This window comes from Neolamprologus multifasciatus, chromosome 3 (genome assembly GCF_963576455.1).
Source record: "Neolamprologus multifasciatus chromosome 3, fNeoMul1.2, whole genome shotgun sequence".
NCBI classification, from domain to species: Eukaryota; Metazoa; Chordata; class Actinopteri; order Cichliformes; family Cichlidae; genus Neolamprologus; species Neolamprologus multifasciatus.
The window spans coordinates 36,940,909-36,960,945 of record NC_140441.1 but is presented as its reverse complement, the minus strand read 5'-3'; the positions used below and the strand labels follow the sequence as shown (position 1 = coordinate 36,960,945).

At 39.2% G+C, this 20,037-nt stretch overlaps 1 protein-coding gene across 4 annotated transcripts; it reads right to left on the bottom strand.

Moving 5' to 3' along the window:
• Nucleotides 1-626: 626 nt before the first annotated feature.
• LOC146522957 (uncharacterized) lies at nucleotides 627-13,995 on the bottom strand. 4 transcript variants are annotated; one of them, XM_085142187.1, is made up of 6 exons: nucleotides 13,390-13,995; nucleotides 11,596-11,859; nucleotides 10,902-11,156; nucleotides 10,114-10,227; nucleotides 6,638-6,709; nucleotides 627-3,318 (listed from the first exon to the last, which is right to left on the bottom strand). In XM_085142187.1, the coding sequence occupies exons 1-6, from the start codon at nucleotides 13,418-13,420 to the stop codon at nucleotides 3,230-3,232; spliced, it is 825 nt and encodes a 274-aa protein (XP_084998313.1). In that variant the 5' UTR covers nucleotides 13,421-13,995; the 3' UTR covers nucleotides 627-3,229. The 4 variants fall into 4 exon arrangements, with proteins under 4 accessions (XP_084998313.1, XP_084998317.1, XP_084998298.1 ...); XM_085142191.1 differs by having other exon boundaries at nucleotides 10,114-10,224; XM_085142172.1 differs by lacking the exon at nucleotides 627-3,318 and having other exon boundaries at nucleotides 3,328-6,709.
• Nucleotides 13,996-20,037: the final 6,042 nt, after the last annotated feature.

Here is a 20,037-nt window from a genome sequence, read left to right as displayed (position 1 = left end):
TTCGGAGTTTGTACGTGATTTGAAGTTTGTATGTGCTTTGTCTCTAGGGGCCACCGTAAATATACTTTTATTTATTCACTCCACATAAAATGTAATAAATAAATCATATAATACAAAAATCAACTATTCACATTTCAAATTTTAACTATTTGAATTTTCAGCTTTTTCCTTTTACAAATTTAAAGTGAAACAACACAAAACACTGCAAACCGCGACACAATTAAATATAAATTAAAATATGAAAACAAAAAGAAGATGCATATTCTCTGTCATATGGGCCCGCATGAATAAACTTTCTGAATCCGTTATCATCTGCAACCGAAAATAGTTGTGGATGATTACTATACCTTTCTAATGTGACGTTGTTGTCCCTGGCTCTCTGTCTCTCCCTCCGGCTCTGTTCCTGTGCTACTGAGTGTAACTACCGCCCCTCCCCCCTCTGCCCAGCGTAAAGCACAAGGCTCGCGTGCGGAGTGAAGCGGAAAAAAGTGCGAGAGAGAGGCTGAGAGAAAGAAAAAAAAAAAAAACACGTGACGGCTGGCGATAAGGAGCCGGCTCGCGTCGTTCACGTCAAAGAGCCGGCTCTAAGAGCCATTTCGTTCGCGAACGACCCATCATTATTGTGTTAAACTAATCCTAAAGTAATAATGGTATTTCTAACCACTGATATACCACAACTTTATCCTTTCAACAGCTGCTGAAAGTTAGGGGACCTAGCTGCTATCAGATATTTATATAGAGATCCTCCAGCTTCAAACGGTATTACCCTTCAAGGACCTGCAGTTCAAAAAAACGCCACTCCGACAGCCAAACCCATCTGTTCTCTGACTGGATAGTTAAATTTGTGATTGACATGACATTGACCAATCAGCTGAAAGGAAGAAAAATAGGATCAAAAAACTTGAAACTTGAGTGTTGAGTTTCACGTATTTTTTGGCTGCGTCCACACACAAATCTTTTTTACGCCCACACAAATTCTTTTTACACATACAAATCCTGATTTACAAGTATTAAATATTTATTACCACAGTTTGAGCCCATACGTATCCAACTGCGTATTTTCTTCTAAGGCTGTAATTATACCAACAATGCATTTCTAACATGCCGGAATAGTTAGAAGTTCAGCATTTACGACAGCAGGCAAAGGTCAGTCCTTGTACAGATGACTGATCACACAAAGCCTTGTGATGCCCCAGTGATAATGAAAAGATTCATTTGGTTCAGCTTCTCTAAAAAATTTTTTTAAAAAAACCTTTCAGATCTCACCTGTCTAGATGTTATCTTTTCTTCTATTGTGAAACTCTAAATATTTCATCACTGCATTTGTTTCTTACAGTGCAAGTTCAAAGAGTCGCGCTGACAGATTTCTTTCTTACTCACAGCAGCTTTTTCTTTATCATGAAAGGAAAAACATTAAATATCTAAAATGCAATGGGAAATGAGTGTGATCTAGTATGTTTGTGCTACTGTAGATATAAGGAGACATGTTCATATGATTTATTTTGAAGATGTTTGCAGTGTTTTGCTTTGTGATCACCATTTTATTTGAGCGTTTTCAAATTTGAATGTCACATTTAAGTCGATCATTATGATCTCCTGTAGAGACCTCCTAGAGACCTGTGTTGAGATTAAGAGATCTGCTCTATAATAATTGCATTCTTATTTCTGAAATGAAAAACCTTCTGTGTCCACAGGCAGTTCCTCTACAAGCTCCTCCGTTGCACATTTTGATTGTGGTGTTCCTCAAGGCTCTATCTCTGGCCACGCGAAATATGGACACAGGACTGAGACCGAACTTGACATTCATAAACAGGCATGGCAGAGGAGGGAGACAAATAACATGAGACAAGACTAACTTCACAGGGACACACAAATCACAAGAAACTAGACCCAAAAGGACGGGGAAAATTTAACCACATACTAACAAAATCCTGAATGACAACATATACAACTGAACTGAAATCTAAGGATAACAAACTAGAAGATTCTTCAACATTCACAAAACTCAAAACCCTGGGTCACAGACCCAGGTACCATGACATAAACACTAACAATAACTTAAGGGTTTCCTTCCTTTATGTGATACTAAAATTTAGTTTCACCGATTCACTCATTGTCCCACCTGTATGTATGTCTCCCCCTTACTGGTGTTATATGACCTGTCAGAACACTAGAGCTGCAACAAAAACAGTATAAGAAAATACAGATAAATAAAGCATTATAAAACACTTTGATAGACAAAATTGCTTATGCTTTAATCAATTCCTCTGCAGTGCAAGCTGTAATCTGTGTTATCCATTATTTATTTAGTAAGACTTTTACTTGAGAAAAAGACAGAGACTCTGGCCTAATAGGGAGAGTCCCAGAGAGATATCGATAACAAAGATATGAACTGTTCTTCCTTCTGTGAAAACAACAAAAAGGTTTTGCGCTATATCTTGGGTTTGGTGGTTTTATTGTTCGTTAAGATCACATTACTATCATAACAAGACAAAATCATTGCATGTAGCAACAGAAAGTTCAAGGACTATTACAAGCACTGATTTCCAAATCAAGTCATTCACATTTTTGCTTTTGGGTAACTGAAAGTTTGCTTACATCAAAACTTCTGAGCCAGAAGTTGTGTTTGGTGTATTAAAGAACACACAAAAAAGACGATGAAGAGATGCAAACGCCCTAAGACAGCTGCAAAGCAATGAACAGCTACTCTAAAGAGAAACGGACTACAAAAAGATAAAATCAGAAAAAAAACAACTTTAAATCAAAAAAAGTTGGTACAATGTTGCTAAATTACATCACATGTTCGACAGAAAATTTTAAAAAGCAAAAATACAAACCAACAAAAAAACCACTAGGACTACAAAAAAACTTCAAAGTTACTCAAGCTCTTTGTGGTTGCTTCAAAGTAACAAACAGAAATAAGAGTGATATCTACAAAGTCGCTGGAAAAATGACGACGAAAGACAAAGACACTACAAAGACAAACTCTTAATAATAAAAAAATGAATATGTAACATGACTGAAGTAAACACACCTCCAACAAAGACTCACAACAATTATTTCATATACAACCCAACTGCAAAGAGATATGAACTGACCGAAAGGGACAAAATGACAGATTTGTGCAAATTTTAAGAAATGTCAAGAAATTTTAGCTGCTGAAGAAAATTCTTTGAAATCTCCACAAACATTTCTTCACGTTAATACAAAGAATAAATAAATAAAAAGCTTAAACACTTAATCTGGAGTCTTTAGGTGTTTCCTGGCACATGTTTGCCAGACTGAGTGTTGAGTAGAAAGACGCCTCAGAGTTCATATCTGTGGAGAGAGGACAGGTTCAGAAAATGTTCAAACTGAAAGCAGTGAAAGCATTTCTTCCCTTTTAATTAATTTAATACTGAAAGGTTGGCGTCAGTCTCATCTTACAAAGGTGTTAAAAGTGATGACACGGATGTGGTGGGGGATTTCTGCTTCTCTGTGTGAAGTCTTTTACATGGAGGCGGCAATGATCTCTGCTTCTAGACAACAATGCAGTGTTTGTTTGTGTCTAAAGCATCTGTGTGATGCTTTCATCTCAATATGGACCAAAAGGAAGAAGAAGGCAACCTTATTAAACTTCACTGTATGATTCACCGGCAAGTTCTGTTCTCTGTTCAGACCATTCAGTCAATTTGTCCTAAGTCCTGTACCACAGCCAGTTTCAGCAGTCCCTGCTCGACCATCAAGCTGAGTATGGAGATGTAATGTGTCACTAGAATGATCAGTGGAAACCTGCACTACAGGGATTTGGGGTTTTTTGTCCTCTGAGGAAGAAACTTGGGCAGATTGTGGCTGAAATGGGACAACCATTGCACAAAAGGAAGGATGTGGTGGTGAACCAGCTCTATGTGCACATCTGAGCCTTCGAAACTAAGCTGCAGCTTTTCCAGCACCGCATGAGCTGCTAGAAAGTTTTCCACAGGACATTATTACTGCACAAGTGACGTGGAATGTGACAGCTATGGGACTGTGTATTGTGGAGTTTATTGATTTCAGGATATTACATCTATTGAAAAAGACACGTTTTGATTTTTTCTTCTTCCCCCTACTCCATCGACCCTGATAATGCTCCGTATCAACTGCAGCTGGAGCTCATTGAAATGCAGTGTGACAATGAGTGTAACAGCCAGCACCAATAACTCTAACTGGTTGAACTTTTACCGGCAGCTGGATGAAGGCAGTTTCCCAGTAATGTGAATATTTACAATGTGAGTTGATCTGAAAACGTCAAAGTCAACAGACTGCATGCCACCGATTAGCATAGACATTTTAGACAACACAGTAGTCCTCGTGTCTGACAAAAAGCCACAGACGGAGCAGAAAGTATACCATATAAGGCTGATGTCCAGAGAGGTGCAGAAGAAGAAACATGAGCTGATATCAGGCATCAGATGTTGTTAATATTGAGTTTCTGTGACCCACAATAAAAAGGGTTTACTGCCGAGCTGTTTGTCTCTGAGCCAGAGAGACCGAGGTCTATGGCGCCATTTAAAACTAATTTTAAATTCTTACCATTTGATAAGAAACTGTGAAAACGTATAATTGGAGCAAATTCATTTTCTCTCATAAAAAAAAGAACAACATCCTCGATTGTCGTGTTGTTTGTGTCACTATCACATCACTGGATTTTCAGCTATAAAGACCCGTTGTGGATTAGGTGCTACTTAGTTGTAATGGAAAACCACTGAAACTGAGTAGATTTGAGCCCCGTCCAGTCGAGTAGGAAAAGGGCTACATGTGCCTTACACATCTCAACCGCTGCTCTCAAAGACCAGATGTGTATTAAAATCCAGGGCTCAGGTTTTTCTCATTAATATCAGGATGTTACCTGTTTCTGCAGCTAAAAATATCAACAGTGATAGATTTTTCTAAAGGTACAATTTACCACTGATAACAATTTAAAGTCAAAATATGGTGTTTAGATTTTTGTATTGAACGTAAGAATAGGATTGTAACTGTAACTGTTGGTGCTGTGAACCTGTAGAAAATGATCCAGAAATCTTGTGTTTCACATGTTTTGAACTTAATCATTAACAGTTTTATTTTTTTATTGCTCAAACACATCTGATCACCGAAGCAACAATTCTTGTGCTACTGAAAATAAAATGTTAAAACATAAAGTTTATGGCTCGAAAAAGGCGAGGAGGATGTTGTGTTAGGCTCTGGGTGATTTTCTATTAATAAGTCTGACACTTGCCTTAGAGAGCTTAGTTGTGTTTGTCTGCAGTGGGCGTGTCTGGTTAGGTAATGTGGAGCAGTAAAAGCCTAATGTATGTTTTGCAGGGCCTGTCATGTAACATTGTCCCACCCTTTTGTTTCAGATCTGTTGCTGAGCTCATTGGAGTTTTATTTACCTTCATGTTTGATGGCAACACCATGTCAGTGGTTTAAGGTGGTTACTGGGTTTGTCCTGGTCACCATGGTAGCACAGACAGGAGTGTGGTCATTGTGGAAAAATAATATATTTTTAAGTTGTCACATGTTAACTGTGCGTGGACAGTGTGTGTTCTCATTGTTTTATACATTTCAAGTAATGCAGCATCACACTGCCCAATGATCAGTAACATTAGGATTCAGTTTCTGAAGATGCCGCTATTTTATTCTGTTCAGACACAAAGTGAAAATCCCTGAAAGTGTCACAGTAAACTTGATATTTGACCTGCAATAAAACAGGACAGGCAAAATATTTTTACTAAACATTGTTAATTACATTTTTTATTCATGCAAACCTTTGGTGGCAGCAGGACAGTGTCTCTAAGATTTGCTGACGGTAACTATTTTTATGAAATGTGAAGAGAAACACAACACACAGCATCAGGCTTTGGATATGAAGGATTGTAGGCCATTTAGTTTCATTTATGAGATTGTGAACATGAAGGAAAACACCATGTTTGTTTGTTTGTTTGTTTGTTTGTTTGTTTATAAATATACTTACATGTTTTCCATATTATCTAACTATTGTGTTTTTTGGTTCCCACGCTCAGTCTGCATGCTTTTTTTTTAACCCACAGGATGTTAGTTCTTCAACAGCATAAACAAAAGCCTGAAGTGCTACATAACATTTGTAGCTGCCTATAAAACAGCACCTCTGCAGTCTGTGTTTACATCAGAGTAAAAGAAAAGGCAGCCGACTCCTTAAAGCTCTGTGCAGAAACTCTGAGCATGTCAGTTTTATCACAATAAATACAATTGGACGTCTCTGAGTGAAACCGCAGGAGCTGACTGACAGTAAAACTAGAGGGCGGAGTCTGGAGCATGTGCTAAAGTATTATGCTTGTAACTATGGTGATAGTTAACCAGTAACAGTGCAGAGGTCTTCTGTTTCTAGGCAGATAACAACAACATGCACATGACTTCACACAGTCTTCAGTACATAGTGGAGGAAATGACACAGTGAGTTTACAGTGTTTATGCTGTGAGAACTAAAAGTTTAGTGCAGCTTGTCCTTTAGTTTAAAATCTCATGTGAACTCTGGTGATTGTTTTTATTCTCATTATTTACAGTTTTATATCACAGAGTCCTTTAAATTCAGTCAGACACAGAAGCCTGCAATAAAAGAGAGAACTGTGAGTATGTGAGTGAGTTTTTATGTTCTTACCTCTGAAAGTACGAGGTTTCACTTCCTGTGTGGCGGTAATGTCAGTGTACGAGACAGCAGGGTTCACTTTATCTGCAATACAGAACAGTTCACGTGTTACACAACAGCTGGACTCAAATCCACATAAGTACATTTTAGTAATAATGTGGAAGGAAACATACAACTGCTGTTGGTAACAAAGCAAACAATGAATTTGAGAATCTAAGTCGCATTTTCAGAGACTGAACGCGCGAAGAAAACAATGCAGTGACGTGAGAACAGCAACAGATCTCCGTCAACACCAACCAACACCCATCATTAGGTGTGTTTGTTTGTAGGGTTTACCCTGCATAGTGAAGCAAGACGGAATCCCTCTGCTGACATCAGACGTGTTACGTAAACCATGATTATGAAACTGTGTCACATGGGATTACTAACATTCCCAGTGACAGATCCACTGGGAGTGATCACCTGTCCTCAGTGAGTTTATGACCAGTTTTTGCAGAACTGTTTTGCATGGGCTTTGCCTTACAACATAAAGCACCTTGATATAGATGAATAGATAGATCTATATCTCAAGGTGCTTTATAGTGTAAGGTAAAGACGACAAACAAGAAGGGATGACCTCTCACCTTCATCATTAACACACTGAGACGATACCACTCCCAGTGACACATCCACAGTTATCACCTGACCTTAATGATTTTATGATCAACTTATTCATTGCTAACATGTTTAGGAGCCATTCATGATTAAAATACATGTTACAGTATAGTTACTTGTGTTATTGTTCTGTTTCCTCACAGTTTCCAGCTGTGTTCACTTTATCTGCAAATTTTCATGTGTTCGCACAACAGTCGGATTCAAACATGTAAATCCAGAAAACTGAACTAGTAATAAAGTAAACACACTGCTGAAAATAAGTGAACAGGATTCTTTTGACACTTAAGGTTAAAAAAATCACTGTGGCAGGGAAAGATTAGACTGGAAGAGAGCACAGATCTACTAAGACCAGTGGAACGAGCTCTGTCGCTGTTTGTTCAGCGTTTACTTTGTTTGGTGAACAAGGAAGGAGTTCCCTCTTCATTCCTAGTTCATTCCTTTTGGTGACGAAAAGGAATGAACCACAAATAACAGAGTTATAAATAGCTCATAATGTTTAAGAAACTATGTCACAAGAGTGTCTCCAAGTGAAGAATGCAGATAATTATTGCATGACACAGTTTGTACATAACTTTTGAACTAGACTCTCCAGCAATAAACCTGCTGTGTTATATTTAGGCTCAGATAATATTTAAAGGCACTGCTTGAATGTGCCAAAGTGTGATTCTGAATCTTCCCTGCTGAGCTTTGAAAGAGACGTTGCAGGATCAAGCAGCACAGAACAGATGAGTAGGCCACAGGAAAAGCACAGAGAATCCTTTTTTTCAAAATAAAACAATCTGCAGAGAGTAAATGTTCCACCTCTGAAACCATTCAGGTGATTTACAACTGTGCAAAGAACAACATGAAACTAATGACAGTGTTTGGCCTACAACAGTAACTTTATTTATAGATCCTTTTTCGGTTTTTCCGAACATAATTTCTTCTTTTTTCATGTGAATCTTTTCACTTACACCATTTAAGAGATACAAGTATTATTTACAGATATCACCTGATATTATTTAGATATTTTTATTAGTATTCTATATTTCTGTAGGTTTATTCCACTTTTTGTTCAGTTTACTTTATTAGTGTTGGTTTTGTATTAACTGGTTAAAACTAAGTGGCTTTGTAAATATTGTGTGGCTATGTTAATTTTAGAATTCTTGCACACAATACCACAATGATGCACAACCACAATAATAATAGCTTTGACGTGCCTGTAGGTCACCAATGCGTAGCTAGAGTCAGACTTTTGTTTGCTACTTCCTCATAAAGGCCATAACTATGCTTAAAATGCAGTTTTATGATGCATGAGTTAACCTTTTCAACAGTTCAGTATTGTAGGCACACAAGTGCAGTCAAACATCATTGATGAAAGAAACAAAGCTTTAAGAGTTACAATGAATAGAGAAGTGAGCAGTGAATGCATCATCACCTCAACCACAAATGCATAATGCAGAGAAACTCACTATTAACAAGTCGTTCAATGTAACATCACCAAATTCATTAAAGAGGCTTTTGAGTAAAGTGAAACTGCATATGTGTGTGTCCACACTGATGTAAACAGTAGATGTTCCACAGAGAACCTGCCCAGCCTTGACTTCCTGATGGATATCTTATTGATTTCATGTGTTGCACAGCATTAGTGGTTTCTCATTAACTACGTTTTATCAGGTGACAAAGGTGACCTGATAATGATTTGAAAGCTACTTTTGAGACATTTGGTTATTCTGATCTCCTGCACAATGGCTGTCATTAGAGGATCTGTCACAGTAGTTCATCTAGAGAACGGTGGCCACAATCTATCCATTTCCTTCCACTTATCCCTGTTAGGGTTGTAGGGCAGAGTACACCCTGGACAGAGCTAACCCAACCAGATTGGTATTTACATGGGCAGTTCACAATTAACTGGCAATTGAGAATTGCCATTTAACCTAACTGCATGTCTTTGGACTGCGTGAGGAAGCTGGCGTACCCAGAAAGGCCCTGGCCAGCTGGTGGACTCGAACTCAGGACCTTCTTGCTGTGAGGCAACAGTGCAAATCACTATGCCAGCATTGATTCATTTTCAGTTAAATTAAGGTTTATTTTTATAGCATCAAAAACAACAACAGGCACTTCATGTCGTAAGGTAAAGATGAGTCTACACTATTCAACAGTTAAATGAATCCCACTATCAGTAAACACTTGCAACTGTGGCAAGAAAAAAACTCCCTTTCAACAGGAAGAAAACGCCAACAGAACAAGGCTGAAGGAGGAGTGACCATGTGCGTCGATCCCAACTGTTAGCAGCACCAGTTATAAAGATATAAATTAATACTGAGCAGAACCGGGTTCAGCTTGTTTGTGTCCATTTGGAAAATGAATTGCTCACCCCTGCGTCCTCTGTTCCAGATTTTGTTCACAGTATTTGTCAGGTCTCTATCTTTGTCCCGCTGTTTTCTAAAGAAATGCTGTCTCGAGCAGATTGTTCATGTATTCATAGTATTAGCCACCACACTTATGCAGATGACGAATCATTAAATGTCTCTGTACAGTCAAACAATCCAAACAATCACAGGAATGTTTGGAGAAATCAAAGGTTGACTGCTCTAAAAGTATCAGGGTTACAGGATTAAGAAGGTTTGATTGAAATGACCTGGATGTATCTGTAGTATTGCCTTTATGAAATGAACAGAGTAGGAGGAGGTACTCTCGTGTGAGTGCAGCAGATTTTAGTTTTATTCTTGGGGGATGGTTTTTTTTTTAACCACGACCAAGAGAAAGGAATTCTAAACACAGTGAAAGTAACATTGTAGCAACAGGATGTAAAATGTCATTTCTTTTTTTTATTTACATCAAAACATGCTGACCTTTGTGGCTCCTCCAGAGGCAGAGCAGCATCAGCAAAATCAGCATGAGGCAGACACCCACCACAGGAAGAATCACTCGGGGGGAAGAATCAGGCGGCGAGTCAGGTCTCCCTGCTTCAAAACAAAAATACCACACATTGGCCTAAATGCAGACCCACAGGCCTTTGTGTAAACGTCCAGCATGGGGTTTTGTGCTAAGCTTGGCTGAAAGCACACAGGATCTACCCTTCAGGTAGGACATCAAACAAGTGCATTTCTCATCATGACGCTGTAAAAGTCCTTTAAAGTAAACAGTTTCTTTAGAAAAACATTCAAGTGGTTGCTGGTTGACACAAATCCATCATTTGAACTCAGTCAGCAGTTTTCTTAAAGATTGCTAACTAACAATTTTTTATAAAGACAAACATAAAAAGGGGGATTCGGGTCTTTAAAACTTGTGCATGTTTTGGAACTGAATGAATAGTTGAAGAAGGAAAAGTCCTACCTTTACACTTTTTAACCAAACTAAACTAATGTGGTGTGGGTAAGGTGTCTGGATGTACTTATGTTCAGATTTGATCCATACTTACTGGGTAAAATTGGAAAAATAACCATATTTTGGTGGTTGCACAAAAATGCATAATAGCATCCCTCCCAGGTCACACCCTCCCACTTTAAAATGAATTAGAATAGAAAGATTAGAAGCACAAAAGTAGAACTTTGTCATCTAAAACAACCATACCTGGTTTCTAGTATGAATCCATCATGTTGACAGTAGGATGTTATAACTTTTTATGTTTTCTGCTCACCTGCAGAAACAACCACCAGCAGGCTGTCTGGTGATTGTCCAACTCCAGTGATGTTACACTTGTAGAGGCCTTCATCTGATTTGGAAACCCTGTGGATGGTCAGGTTTCCTGTAGAGCTGCTCTCAATAAGATCATCATTTTTATAGAAAGTAGAAGTGAAATTGGAGGATGAGCCTTCATTGTGTCTACAGTGCAGAGTTACAGTGTCTCCCTCCATCACAGGATGGGCAGGACCTTCCAGGATCACAGAACCAGCTGAAACATAAAACTTTTAGTTCAGACTCCCCTTGCAGCATCGGGTTATGTTTCTGATGCAATTCTATTTAAAAGCTTTTCTTTTGTTTAGCGTCATTTTTAAATTTTGCTTTGTTTTTAGCCGAAACTGAAGTGGCAGATAACAGGACTTTCATTGGAACAAATAACTGGAGTCAGTTGAGGCCTGTGTAGAATAGTGCATGACTTAAATCAAATTTGTATGATTACAGTGTGATATGATCAAACTTCAGATGGTGAATGTTGCGGATTTTGTGGTGAATTAAAACATCCTGTTTACTTGGGGCAGACCAACACTGCTTACTTGGCATAAAAAGAGCTTCTTCATGATATGTTCATGTTATCTGTAAACGTGTAGAAGCTTTTCAGGTACTTTGAGTCACTAATGGCTACAACTCGTGATTTGTTGATCAAAGCTCACCTGCCACAGTGATGTTGACAGTATCGAAGCACTGTCCTGCTGCAGACTCACACCAGTAAACTCCAGTGTCTGCTGGATAAAGATCACTGATGTTGCAGTGAGATTCATCTATTCCATTTGAGGATGAGGGACATGTGGTGTTTGTGTATAAGGACGTGTTCCTCTTTACTCTCCACTCTGAAGAGTTTTCCTGCCCCCCACAGCTCATGGAGACGGACTCATACTGGAAGAACTGGGATCTGTTGGGAACAACTCTGAGTGAAGCTGCAAAACAAAAAGAGAAATCATGGCAAACTTAAGCGCATCTGTAACCGGAAGGTCGCTGGTTCGATCCCCGGGCTCTCTGTCCTGGTCATTGTGTCCTTGGGCAAGACACTTTACTTACCGCCTACTGGTGTTGGCCAGAGGGGCCAATATGGCAGCCTCGCTTCTGTCAGTCTACCCCAGGGCAGCTGTGGCTACAACTGTAGCCTCCACCAGTGAGTGAATGAATAATGGAATTGTAAAGTGCTTTGGGTGCCTTGAAAAGCGCTATATAAATCCAATCCATTATTATTATTATTATATTGTTAATGCGATTGCAGAAAGGAGCGACCATGAAACGCTGGGCGATTCATAGACGCCTGCTTTAGAAGCTGTTTCACTACGGATGTTATTTGGATTAAAATGTGTCTGTTTAGCATGTGGCTGTAATGAAACCCCGGCCTAAGGCAGAATGGCTACCTGTTTACAATGTGATGCGGTTAGCGGCTGCAGTGAGCTACAGTAGCAAATGTAGACTGGATGCAATCGAAGCTTCATGTGCCACCCACGATCTCAGATAGAGGAGCAACACATCAAACTAAATGCCGTTAGTGGGAACACATGATAGCAAAGACAGACTGCCCTTAACCTTTAACAATAAAATTCTGACTTTTGATTTTTATTAGTTATGAGTTTTTTACATTTTGTCCCAAAAGAAACAACAACAACAAAAAAAGGAAATTAAATGTGGGGGAAAAAAATAGGTAACAGAAATTTTGAAAAAAGGAAATTAAACTTGACCAAAACAGAGAAACCAACAGAATGATATTGTGTGCTTATATTTTAAAATAATTTTAAAATTTAGAAAAATACACATGAAATGTTTTTAAACTTAAGCTTTTTTGGACAAATTTGCCATGGCAACCAGCCTAAATAGGCTTTGACGTGCAGGTTTACTGAGATTATTTGCGTGTATTGTGTGTGCATGACTGTGACTCGCCTGCATTCAAAAATCCCAGTTTTGTATTATAATTGTTTTTCTGAACTTTAACATTTTTGACCCTGACAAATACTTACCCACACAACCTTTGAAATAATAATACTTAATGTGATCAAATCTAAACTGAGACAAGCAATCAGCTCCGAAACTAAAATGAGCGGTCAAGAAAAACCTAAACGCACAAATTAAAATACACTTTGTAATTCTGGCAATTACTTAGTAGTTACAGGCAGTAAGTCACTGAGCTGTTACTAAACAATACAACAATCATTTGCTGTTACTTATAGTAACTTTGTAATTACATGGCAGCTTAAAAACAACAATGAGTGCATCTTTAATTGATAAATTCTGGTTGTAACAACAAGATAACTGAAAATTTATGATATGCAGAGTAACATTTATGAGCCATTGAAAAATATAATGTATAATATAACATGTAATATACATAACATAAAACATATATAACACATACATATAGATTCTGCTCATAAACAAGAAGACAGCTCTTGCTTTTGCACTAAATGAGAGCGCTCCAACACACTTTTACTCACCAATAACAGCACACACTGTTGCTATCTCCATGCTGCTGGTGCACTGACAGACAGGTTGATAAACCTGGGGGGTGCCGCATGCTTTCTACTTTTTGTTAACGTCACAGTGACCACAGCTTCCTGCCGTAATCATCTCCTGTTCTAAATGTGTTAAAAACTTGTTTGTGCAGGATGTGTCTTTTTCTGACACCTCAAATGTCAAAGTGTGTGTAAATATGTGAACGTGATGCTGTTTTGCTTTGTTGTGTGTTTGTTCTGTCCTGCATTTACTCTTTGAACGTGGTTTGAATAAATATGTGCCAAACGTATCTGGTCACGTGATAACCAAGAGCTCATCCAAATGTGATTTGTGAAGAAAACTGAAGGGAAGTAATTTTTGAAATTTGCTTTAATGGATAAAAATCAACTGGACCATAAATGTATTTTATTTTTGTTTGTTTTTTGTTGGATAATTGTTAATTTTTGATTAAATTTTGTGTCAAGAGCCATTTCAGATGGAAACCCACAAAGATGTGCAAGGATTAAACATACACAGCAACAGATCATAGAAAGTGAACAGTGGGACATATATAAACACCAAGGACTAATTAGGGAATGACTGGAGGTGAATGAGACACAAGTTAGAATAATTACACGAAGATCGAAATCAGGAGCAGAAGATCATAAGGAACGAGGAAAAACTAACGTAAGACATGAAAGAAGACCAACCTCTTAAGTGGAACAGGAAATAAACATCTAACACTGGAGAAGACATGATACCTCATGGTAAAGTACTTAGTCACAGAGGGAACTAAAAACACTAGAAGAAACAGTGAATTCAAACAGGATAAAACAAAAAAACAAACCGGAATTCAAAAGTTTAAACATGTAAAAGTTCAGAGGCCCTGACTGCTGATGCTTCAAAGAGCAGAGGGATGTCAGGGCAGAGCAGAGAAGCAGGCCCTGTGCTTATCTCATGCTAAGGCTGCACAGCAACAGATGCTGAGTCGGCACCAATGGGCTCGGGAACAGCAGGCCTCCACACGTTCAGGGCCAGGCTAAGCTGGTGGAGAGGTTGTGGTATGCCAGCAATGGGCAAGGAGAGATGACGGCCTATGTCATGAACTGGGGAGATGGGCTAAAAGGAGGCCGACTCAGAATCAGGAAGTGAAGATGCTGGCTCTTCTTCTCTTTCTTCTTTTTGGTTATCCCTGCCATCGTCCTCTGTCACACTGTGTGTCCTTCTTCACAGCATCCATGAATCTTCTCTATCCACTATCACTCCTTTGCACCCAAACTCCATTTAAAACTAATCAGGAACAAGAATTAAAATAATAAACCTGAAACTAAAGTTCAATGTTACACAAATTTGCAACAGAGAAACGGAAAAGCCTGAAACTCAAATGCAACACAAAAACCCTCAAACCACGATGCAAATATGTGAAAATGAGTCTTTGTCTCTTGATCGTAGACTGCGGGCTGTAATCAGTGATTGATGCACTGTGTCAGTTTGAGACTGATGTTGTCTCTTTCAAGAGTGCAGCTGCACATTTTTATCACTTCATCACAGGAGCTGTGCCATTATTTGCTAATTCAGCACTGCTTCAGAGCTGCTTGCACATCAAAACTATCAGGATGCCACAGATGGCAACATGGCTGCAGTTCACCAAAGGTGCTGGTATTCTGCTGAAAGCACTTTCAGTAGAACAGCTCACCTCACCTGTGGCAGCTCACCTTCATAGAGATGTCTGATGTTTCATACTCCTGTAAAATAGATTGATCTCAGGCTCTTTGCAGTTTTAGTAGCCAGCTGTGTGTCTTAGCAGCTTGTTGGTGCTTGTTAATGCAAACGTCCTGCATGGATCGAGCCAGCTCTGGACCTGGTGTCTCCTCTACTCTCACAGAATATCTGAGAGTGAGAGTCCTTTTCAGATTTAATGTGTGCTTTTTGTGTAGAAACAATAATTCAGTGTCAGGGGGTGATGAGGCACAAAGCCCAGAGCTGGACCAAAAGGTCCATTGGATTACTTTATATGGTAAAAAAAAAATGTGCAGAAGAATACGTCTTGGAATCTGCAGCCTTTTTTAACAAAGGGAAAAACAATGAATCACAGACAGAGGATGTTTAAATTTGGCACAGACATGTGAATAATCGTCTGTTTAACAGCTGACTTCCTCGCAAAAAATTCCCCCTTCCTAGCAAAGCATAACGAAGTAAGATTAGTAATCTCACCGGGTCCTTAGCATCCTCCTCTGTCACACCAACCATCTACATGTCCTCCTTCACTACATCTAGGGCTGCTCAATTAATCGAATTTTAATCACGATTACGATCTGGGCTTTCAACGATCATTAAAAATGACTGAGCCGATTATTAGCCCCTCCCTCGTGCTTTACTCTCGCGCTGCTCCGTGTGGCAAATCGAGTGCACCTCTCTGCATTTCGAACACGTGTCACAACAATTAAGAGCAGCGGTCCCCAACCTTTTTTGCGCCACGGACCGGTTTATGCCTGACAATATTTTCACGGACTGGCCTTTAAGGATAAATACAACAAAATAAAACTAGTACCGGTACCGAAAAAAAGAAAATTTATTCATAGCACACGTGAAAAGACCCAGGAAAACTGAGTAAACGATAAAAACGATAACAAAATAACGCTGAAAACCGATAAAAACCCTGAAAACTATACATTTCACACCTGAGCCTCAACTCTCGCAGCCCGGTACCAAACGACTCACGGACCGGTACCGGTCCGAGGCCCGGGGGTTGGGGACCGCTGATTAAGAGGGAAGCTGGGAAAGCTAAGCAGAAGTTATTTGGAGAGGAGTGACCGCCGTTGGTTGACAAGAGAGGTAAAAAACTTGAGTGGTGTGGAAACATTATGGGTTCGCGGAGTCGCGGACGTGGATCAAGTAGACACAGTGTGTAAACTTTGCTACGGTGTAGCTGCACCACAAAGCAACACTGCAAACTTCACTAAACATAGATGTTTACATTTTTCATTTATTTTTTATATTGCAAACATTTGCACTGTTATCAGTATTTGCACACTATTTTATATTATTTTTTGACAATCTTTAAAGTCATTATTCAATACATTGTTATTGTTAAATAAATATCGTCAAATAATCGAGATCTCAATTTCAGTGAAAATAATCGTGATTATCATTTTTACCATAATCGAGCAGCCCTAACTACATCCATGAATCTTCTCTGTGTTTGTACCTAATTCAGCCCTCAAAAGACCGTCTACTACAAGCCTCATTCACACACACATTCATTCATTCATTGTCAACCACATAAAACACAGCTTTCACTCATCACTATGGCTGAGTTGCTTCTGTGCAAAGATTCTTAGGCTTGTTGAGTCTTGCTGAAACTGCTGCTGGTGGTTGGGTCGCCTGAATGATTTGTTTTCCCAAAATCTCTGATGTTACTTTTCCATCCTTTGTCTCCCCATCAGAAGGTGATGGAGCATGTGATCCTTCGTGATGTTATGGTTCATGAGCCAAGAATAATTGTGTGATCTGTGAAAAGCAGAGCTTATGGAAAAACAACTGCACTCTAACGTAGCCTAACTTTAGTGTGCTGCTGACTGTGTAAGATGGTGCACCGTGATCACATTTCAAATGGTTAATGAGCACAAAGGTGGATCTATTGGCACAGCTGGACGGCCACTGATAGTCCACATTAGAATGAAAATAACAAACACTGCTTTTGTCCATCATATCCAATCAGAAACAAAAGAAGGGACCGGATGTTATTCTTCAGAGCATTTGTGCTGAGAAATGAGCAGACAAATGTTTGCGTTTTCCGCTCTTCTCTTCCAGTGAATTTATCCTCAACACATTGTTGCCGGTAAAGCTAAAAGCCGTGCCAATAATTTTATCTCACTAATGGCATGTCACCATTTTTAATGATGTTTTTTTGTTCTGCCAGGAAGGCCAAATATCCGAGTATTTCCAGATTTTGTGCTGGTTAGTCATGAGTCATTACTCGTAAAATCCATTACATCCGATTGCTGTATATCACTCCAGGAAACTGGTCTGCACTAAAAACCTCCCTGCAATTGTTAAAGTAGCTAGCAGATGCTATGGTTGCTGGATTTTGTATGGAAGATGTTGATTTGTTTTTTAATGAAACTTGAAAAGCATTCACCTCCTAAATAACGTTTATGCATGTGTTCAGTACAGAAGATTAGAAGGAGATCATGTTCTGTCATCGGTCTGCTTCCCCAGGCGTTTCTCTGTTAGTATATTCTTTCCATCATTCCCACTCTCCCACACTGTAAGACTCAATACGACATCATTACTCGAGTCCAGTTGTCTTTCATTATGTTTAATTACTTCTAATGATCTCTCCTTATTGAAGCAAAAGTTATATCAACACATTTTTACAATGTGAGACTTTTATTTCCAAGGTGAGGATTTCCAAATCAATCACAAAGGAGGCGTTCAGTGTGGAATCAACTTTACAGCAAGCAGACTCCATCAACCACGCCTAACTAGTCTGGGAATGCTCACTTTTCCATATAGACCGGTGGTTTCCAAGCAGTCTCCACCCAGTCCCTATGGCTGTGTGGTGGAGGCATTAGGATTGAGCTTGCAGCTGTGCCTCTTATCTATTCAGCAAGCACCAAAATCAGACAATCATGTCTCATTTTACCATTAAAGGCTTTTGAGCTGGAGACATAATCACAGCCAGACACATGAACCATACATGATTTCAAGACTAAAAATTCCCCTGGTCTGTAATTCCACACGAACGTGAAGGAACCAAGCTGCTTTTTTTTGAAGGTTTCTTATACTTCTATCTTTTTCATGCTCATTGTGATTTATGTGAAGAAGAAAATGGTTCTTTGTTCTCTGCCAGAAAGTCTAAGTTTCTGAGTAGTTGCAGTTTATCTGCTGTAGCAGTTTTTATGCTGGTTAGATGATCATGTGATCATGTTAGAGAAACAAGTCCAACGTACATTTAGGTCAGATATTTCCAAACGTAAGACCACAGTTTGAAAACGGAGCTTCTTTGATCATAACATGAGCTGAAGTTGAACTATTTCCTCCTTTGTTTTCTATTTATTCCTTTGGCTCTCGTCCACTAACAGCCATGATGACACTCTGTCACACTTCTCTTTTCATCTTGTTTCTTGCCACAGCAGATCGTCTCACTCCATCTCATCCTGTCTCGGCATCCTTCACTCCTTCACTACACCCGTGAGTCTTCTATGAGGTTTTCCTCTTGTCCTCCTGTTTTGCAGCTCCATCTTCAACATCCTTTATCCAGTATGTCCACCATCCCTTCTCTGCACATGTCCAAACCATCTCAACCTTGTATCTCTAACTTTGTCTCTGATGTACTAATTTCAAATTTTCTTTGTTCTGCTTACTCGTAATAAAGTTTTGGCAACCGTCTCCACACCATGAATGATAACAGCTCTCAATATGATCTTGTAAACCTTCTCTTTCACTCTTGCTGCTGTCATTCTGTCACAAATCGTCCCTAAAACTGGTCTCTACCCACCCCACTCTACATCCACTCTCTTCTTCACCTCTCTTGTTCGCTGTCCAGTACTAACAATCAGCTATCAAACCTGCAGTACCTCTATGGTCCAACAGGGGGCTGTTGGCCCAGCATTTGGAATCACTTGTGTTTCTCGGTCAGGGAGAACAAATGCAGTTGTCATGTCCATTGAATCCATTGGCGATTTCCTCTCATTTCTATATTATCAATGTGCCTGAGAGAACAGCTGTCACTGTGTGCATGCATGAACTTTTCCATTAGACACGTTTTATGGTGTTGACTTGTTCTGTCATATAGATGCAGTAAATGAGCAGCCTAACAACATGAGCTCTAAAGAGAAGGTATCTATTTACACGTGAAGTAGAGGGCGAAAGGTTTAGTGAAGACATTGTTGTTTCTATATCAAATAATAAATCACTGCTCAATTCCACCTTACTTATACCACAGCTTGTATTAAGAATATCATATAAGAATTATGTGACTAATTTGACAGCCGTTTAAACAATTTAGAGATTTAAACTAGTTCTGTCAGTGTTAATTTTGTTAATACGACGTTAACGGCATACCCGCGTTAACGTGGCAAACCCATGATGAGTTAACGCAGATCGACCTGTATAAGGGATTACTCAGCGTTAGCACTTTAATGCGGCTTAGATGCGTTAACGCTGTCATCATGACTAACGCAATCAACAACTAAACCATCTGGAGCGCAGAGTGAAAATCCCTTTAATGTCTCTATCAGCACATTTTTAGCAGTTTTTTCCCCAAAGTTTGTCCCAAAGTTTCTGCACTCCAGATGGGTTGAACATGTTTAAAAATTTAATCTGGTTGGCCATGTTAATGTGGATATGCCGTTAACGTCGTAGTAACGCGATTAACACCGACAACACTAATTTAAACATTTTCCAGAAGAACATTCAGCTGATTTAAAGGAAACTCAGCAACTATGCTGCAAACAGGAGGCTCCAAAGAAGCAGTTTTGTCTGAATGAACTCAAGATTAAATTTCACCAACCGTCCACGCACCAGATGGTCCATCTGTTTTTCTGTTGTTATGAGTACAATGAAAGATCAAAGCAGGCACTGTGCTTACGCAGCTGTTCCACAGTACAACATGACCCCATGGTGTATTATTGCTGACAGACTGA

What these genes read in the sequence shown, in the direction of transcription:
- LOC146522957 (XM_085142172.1), bottom strand. Translation starts at nt 13,420, where the DNA reads ATGGAGATAGCAACAGTGTGTGCTGTTATTG. An exon ending in AACAGTGTGTGCTGTTATTG is followed by an intron (nt 11,860 to 13,389) that starts GTGAGTAAAAGT and finishes TTTGTTTTGCAG; the next exon opens with CTTCACTCAGAGTTGTTCCC. An exon ending in CCTCTGGAGGAGCCACAAAG is followed by an intron (nt 6,710 to 10,113) that starts GTCAGCATGTTT and finishes TCTGTATTGCAG; the next exon opens with ATAAAGTGAACCCTGCTGTC.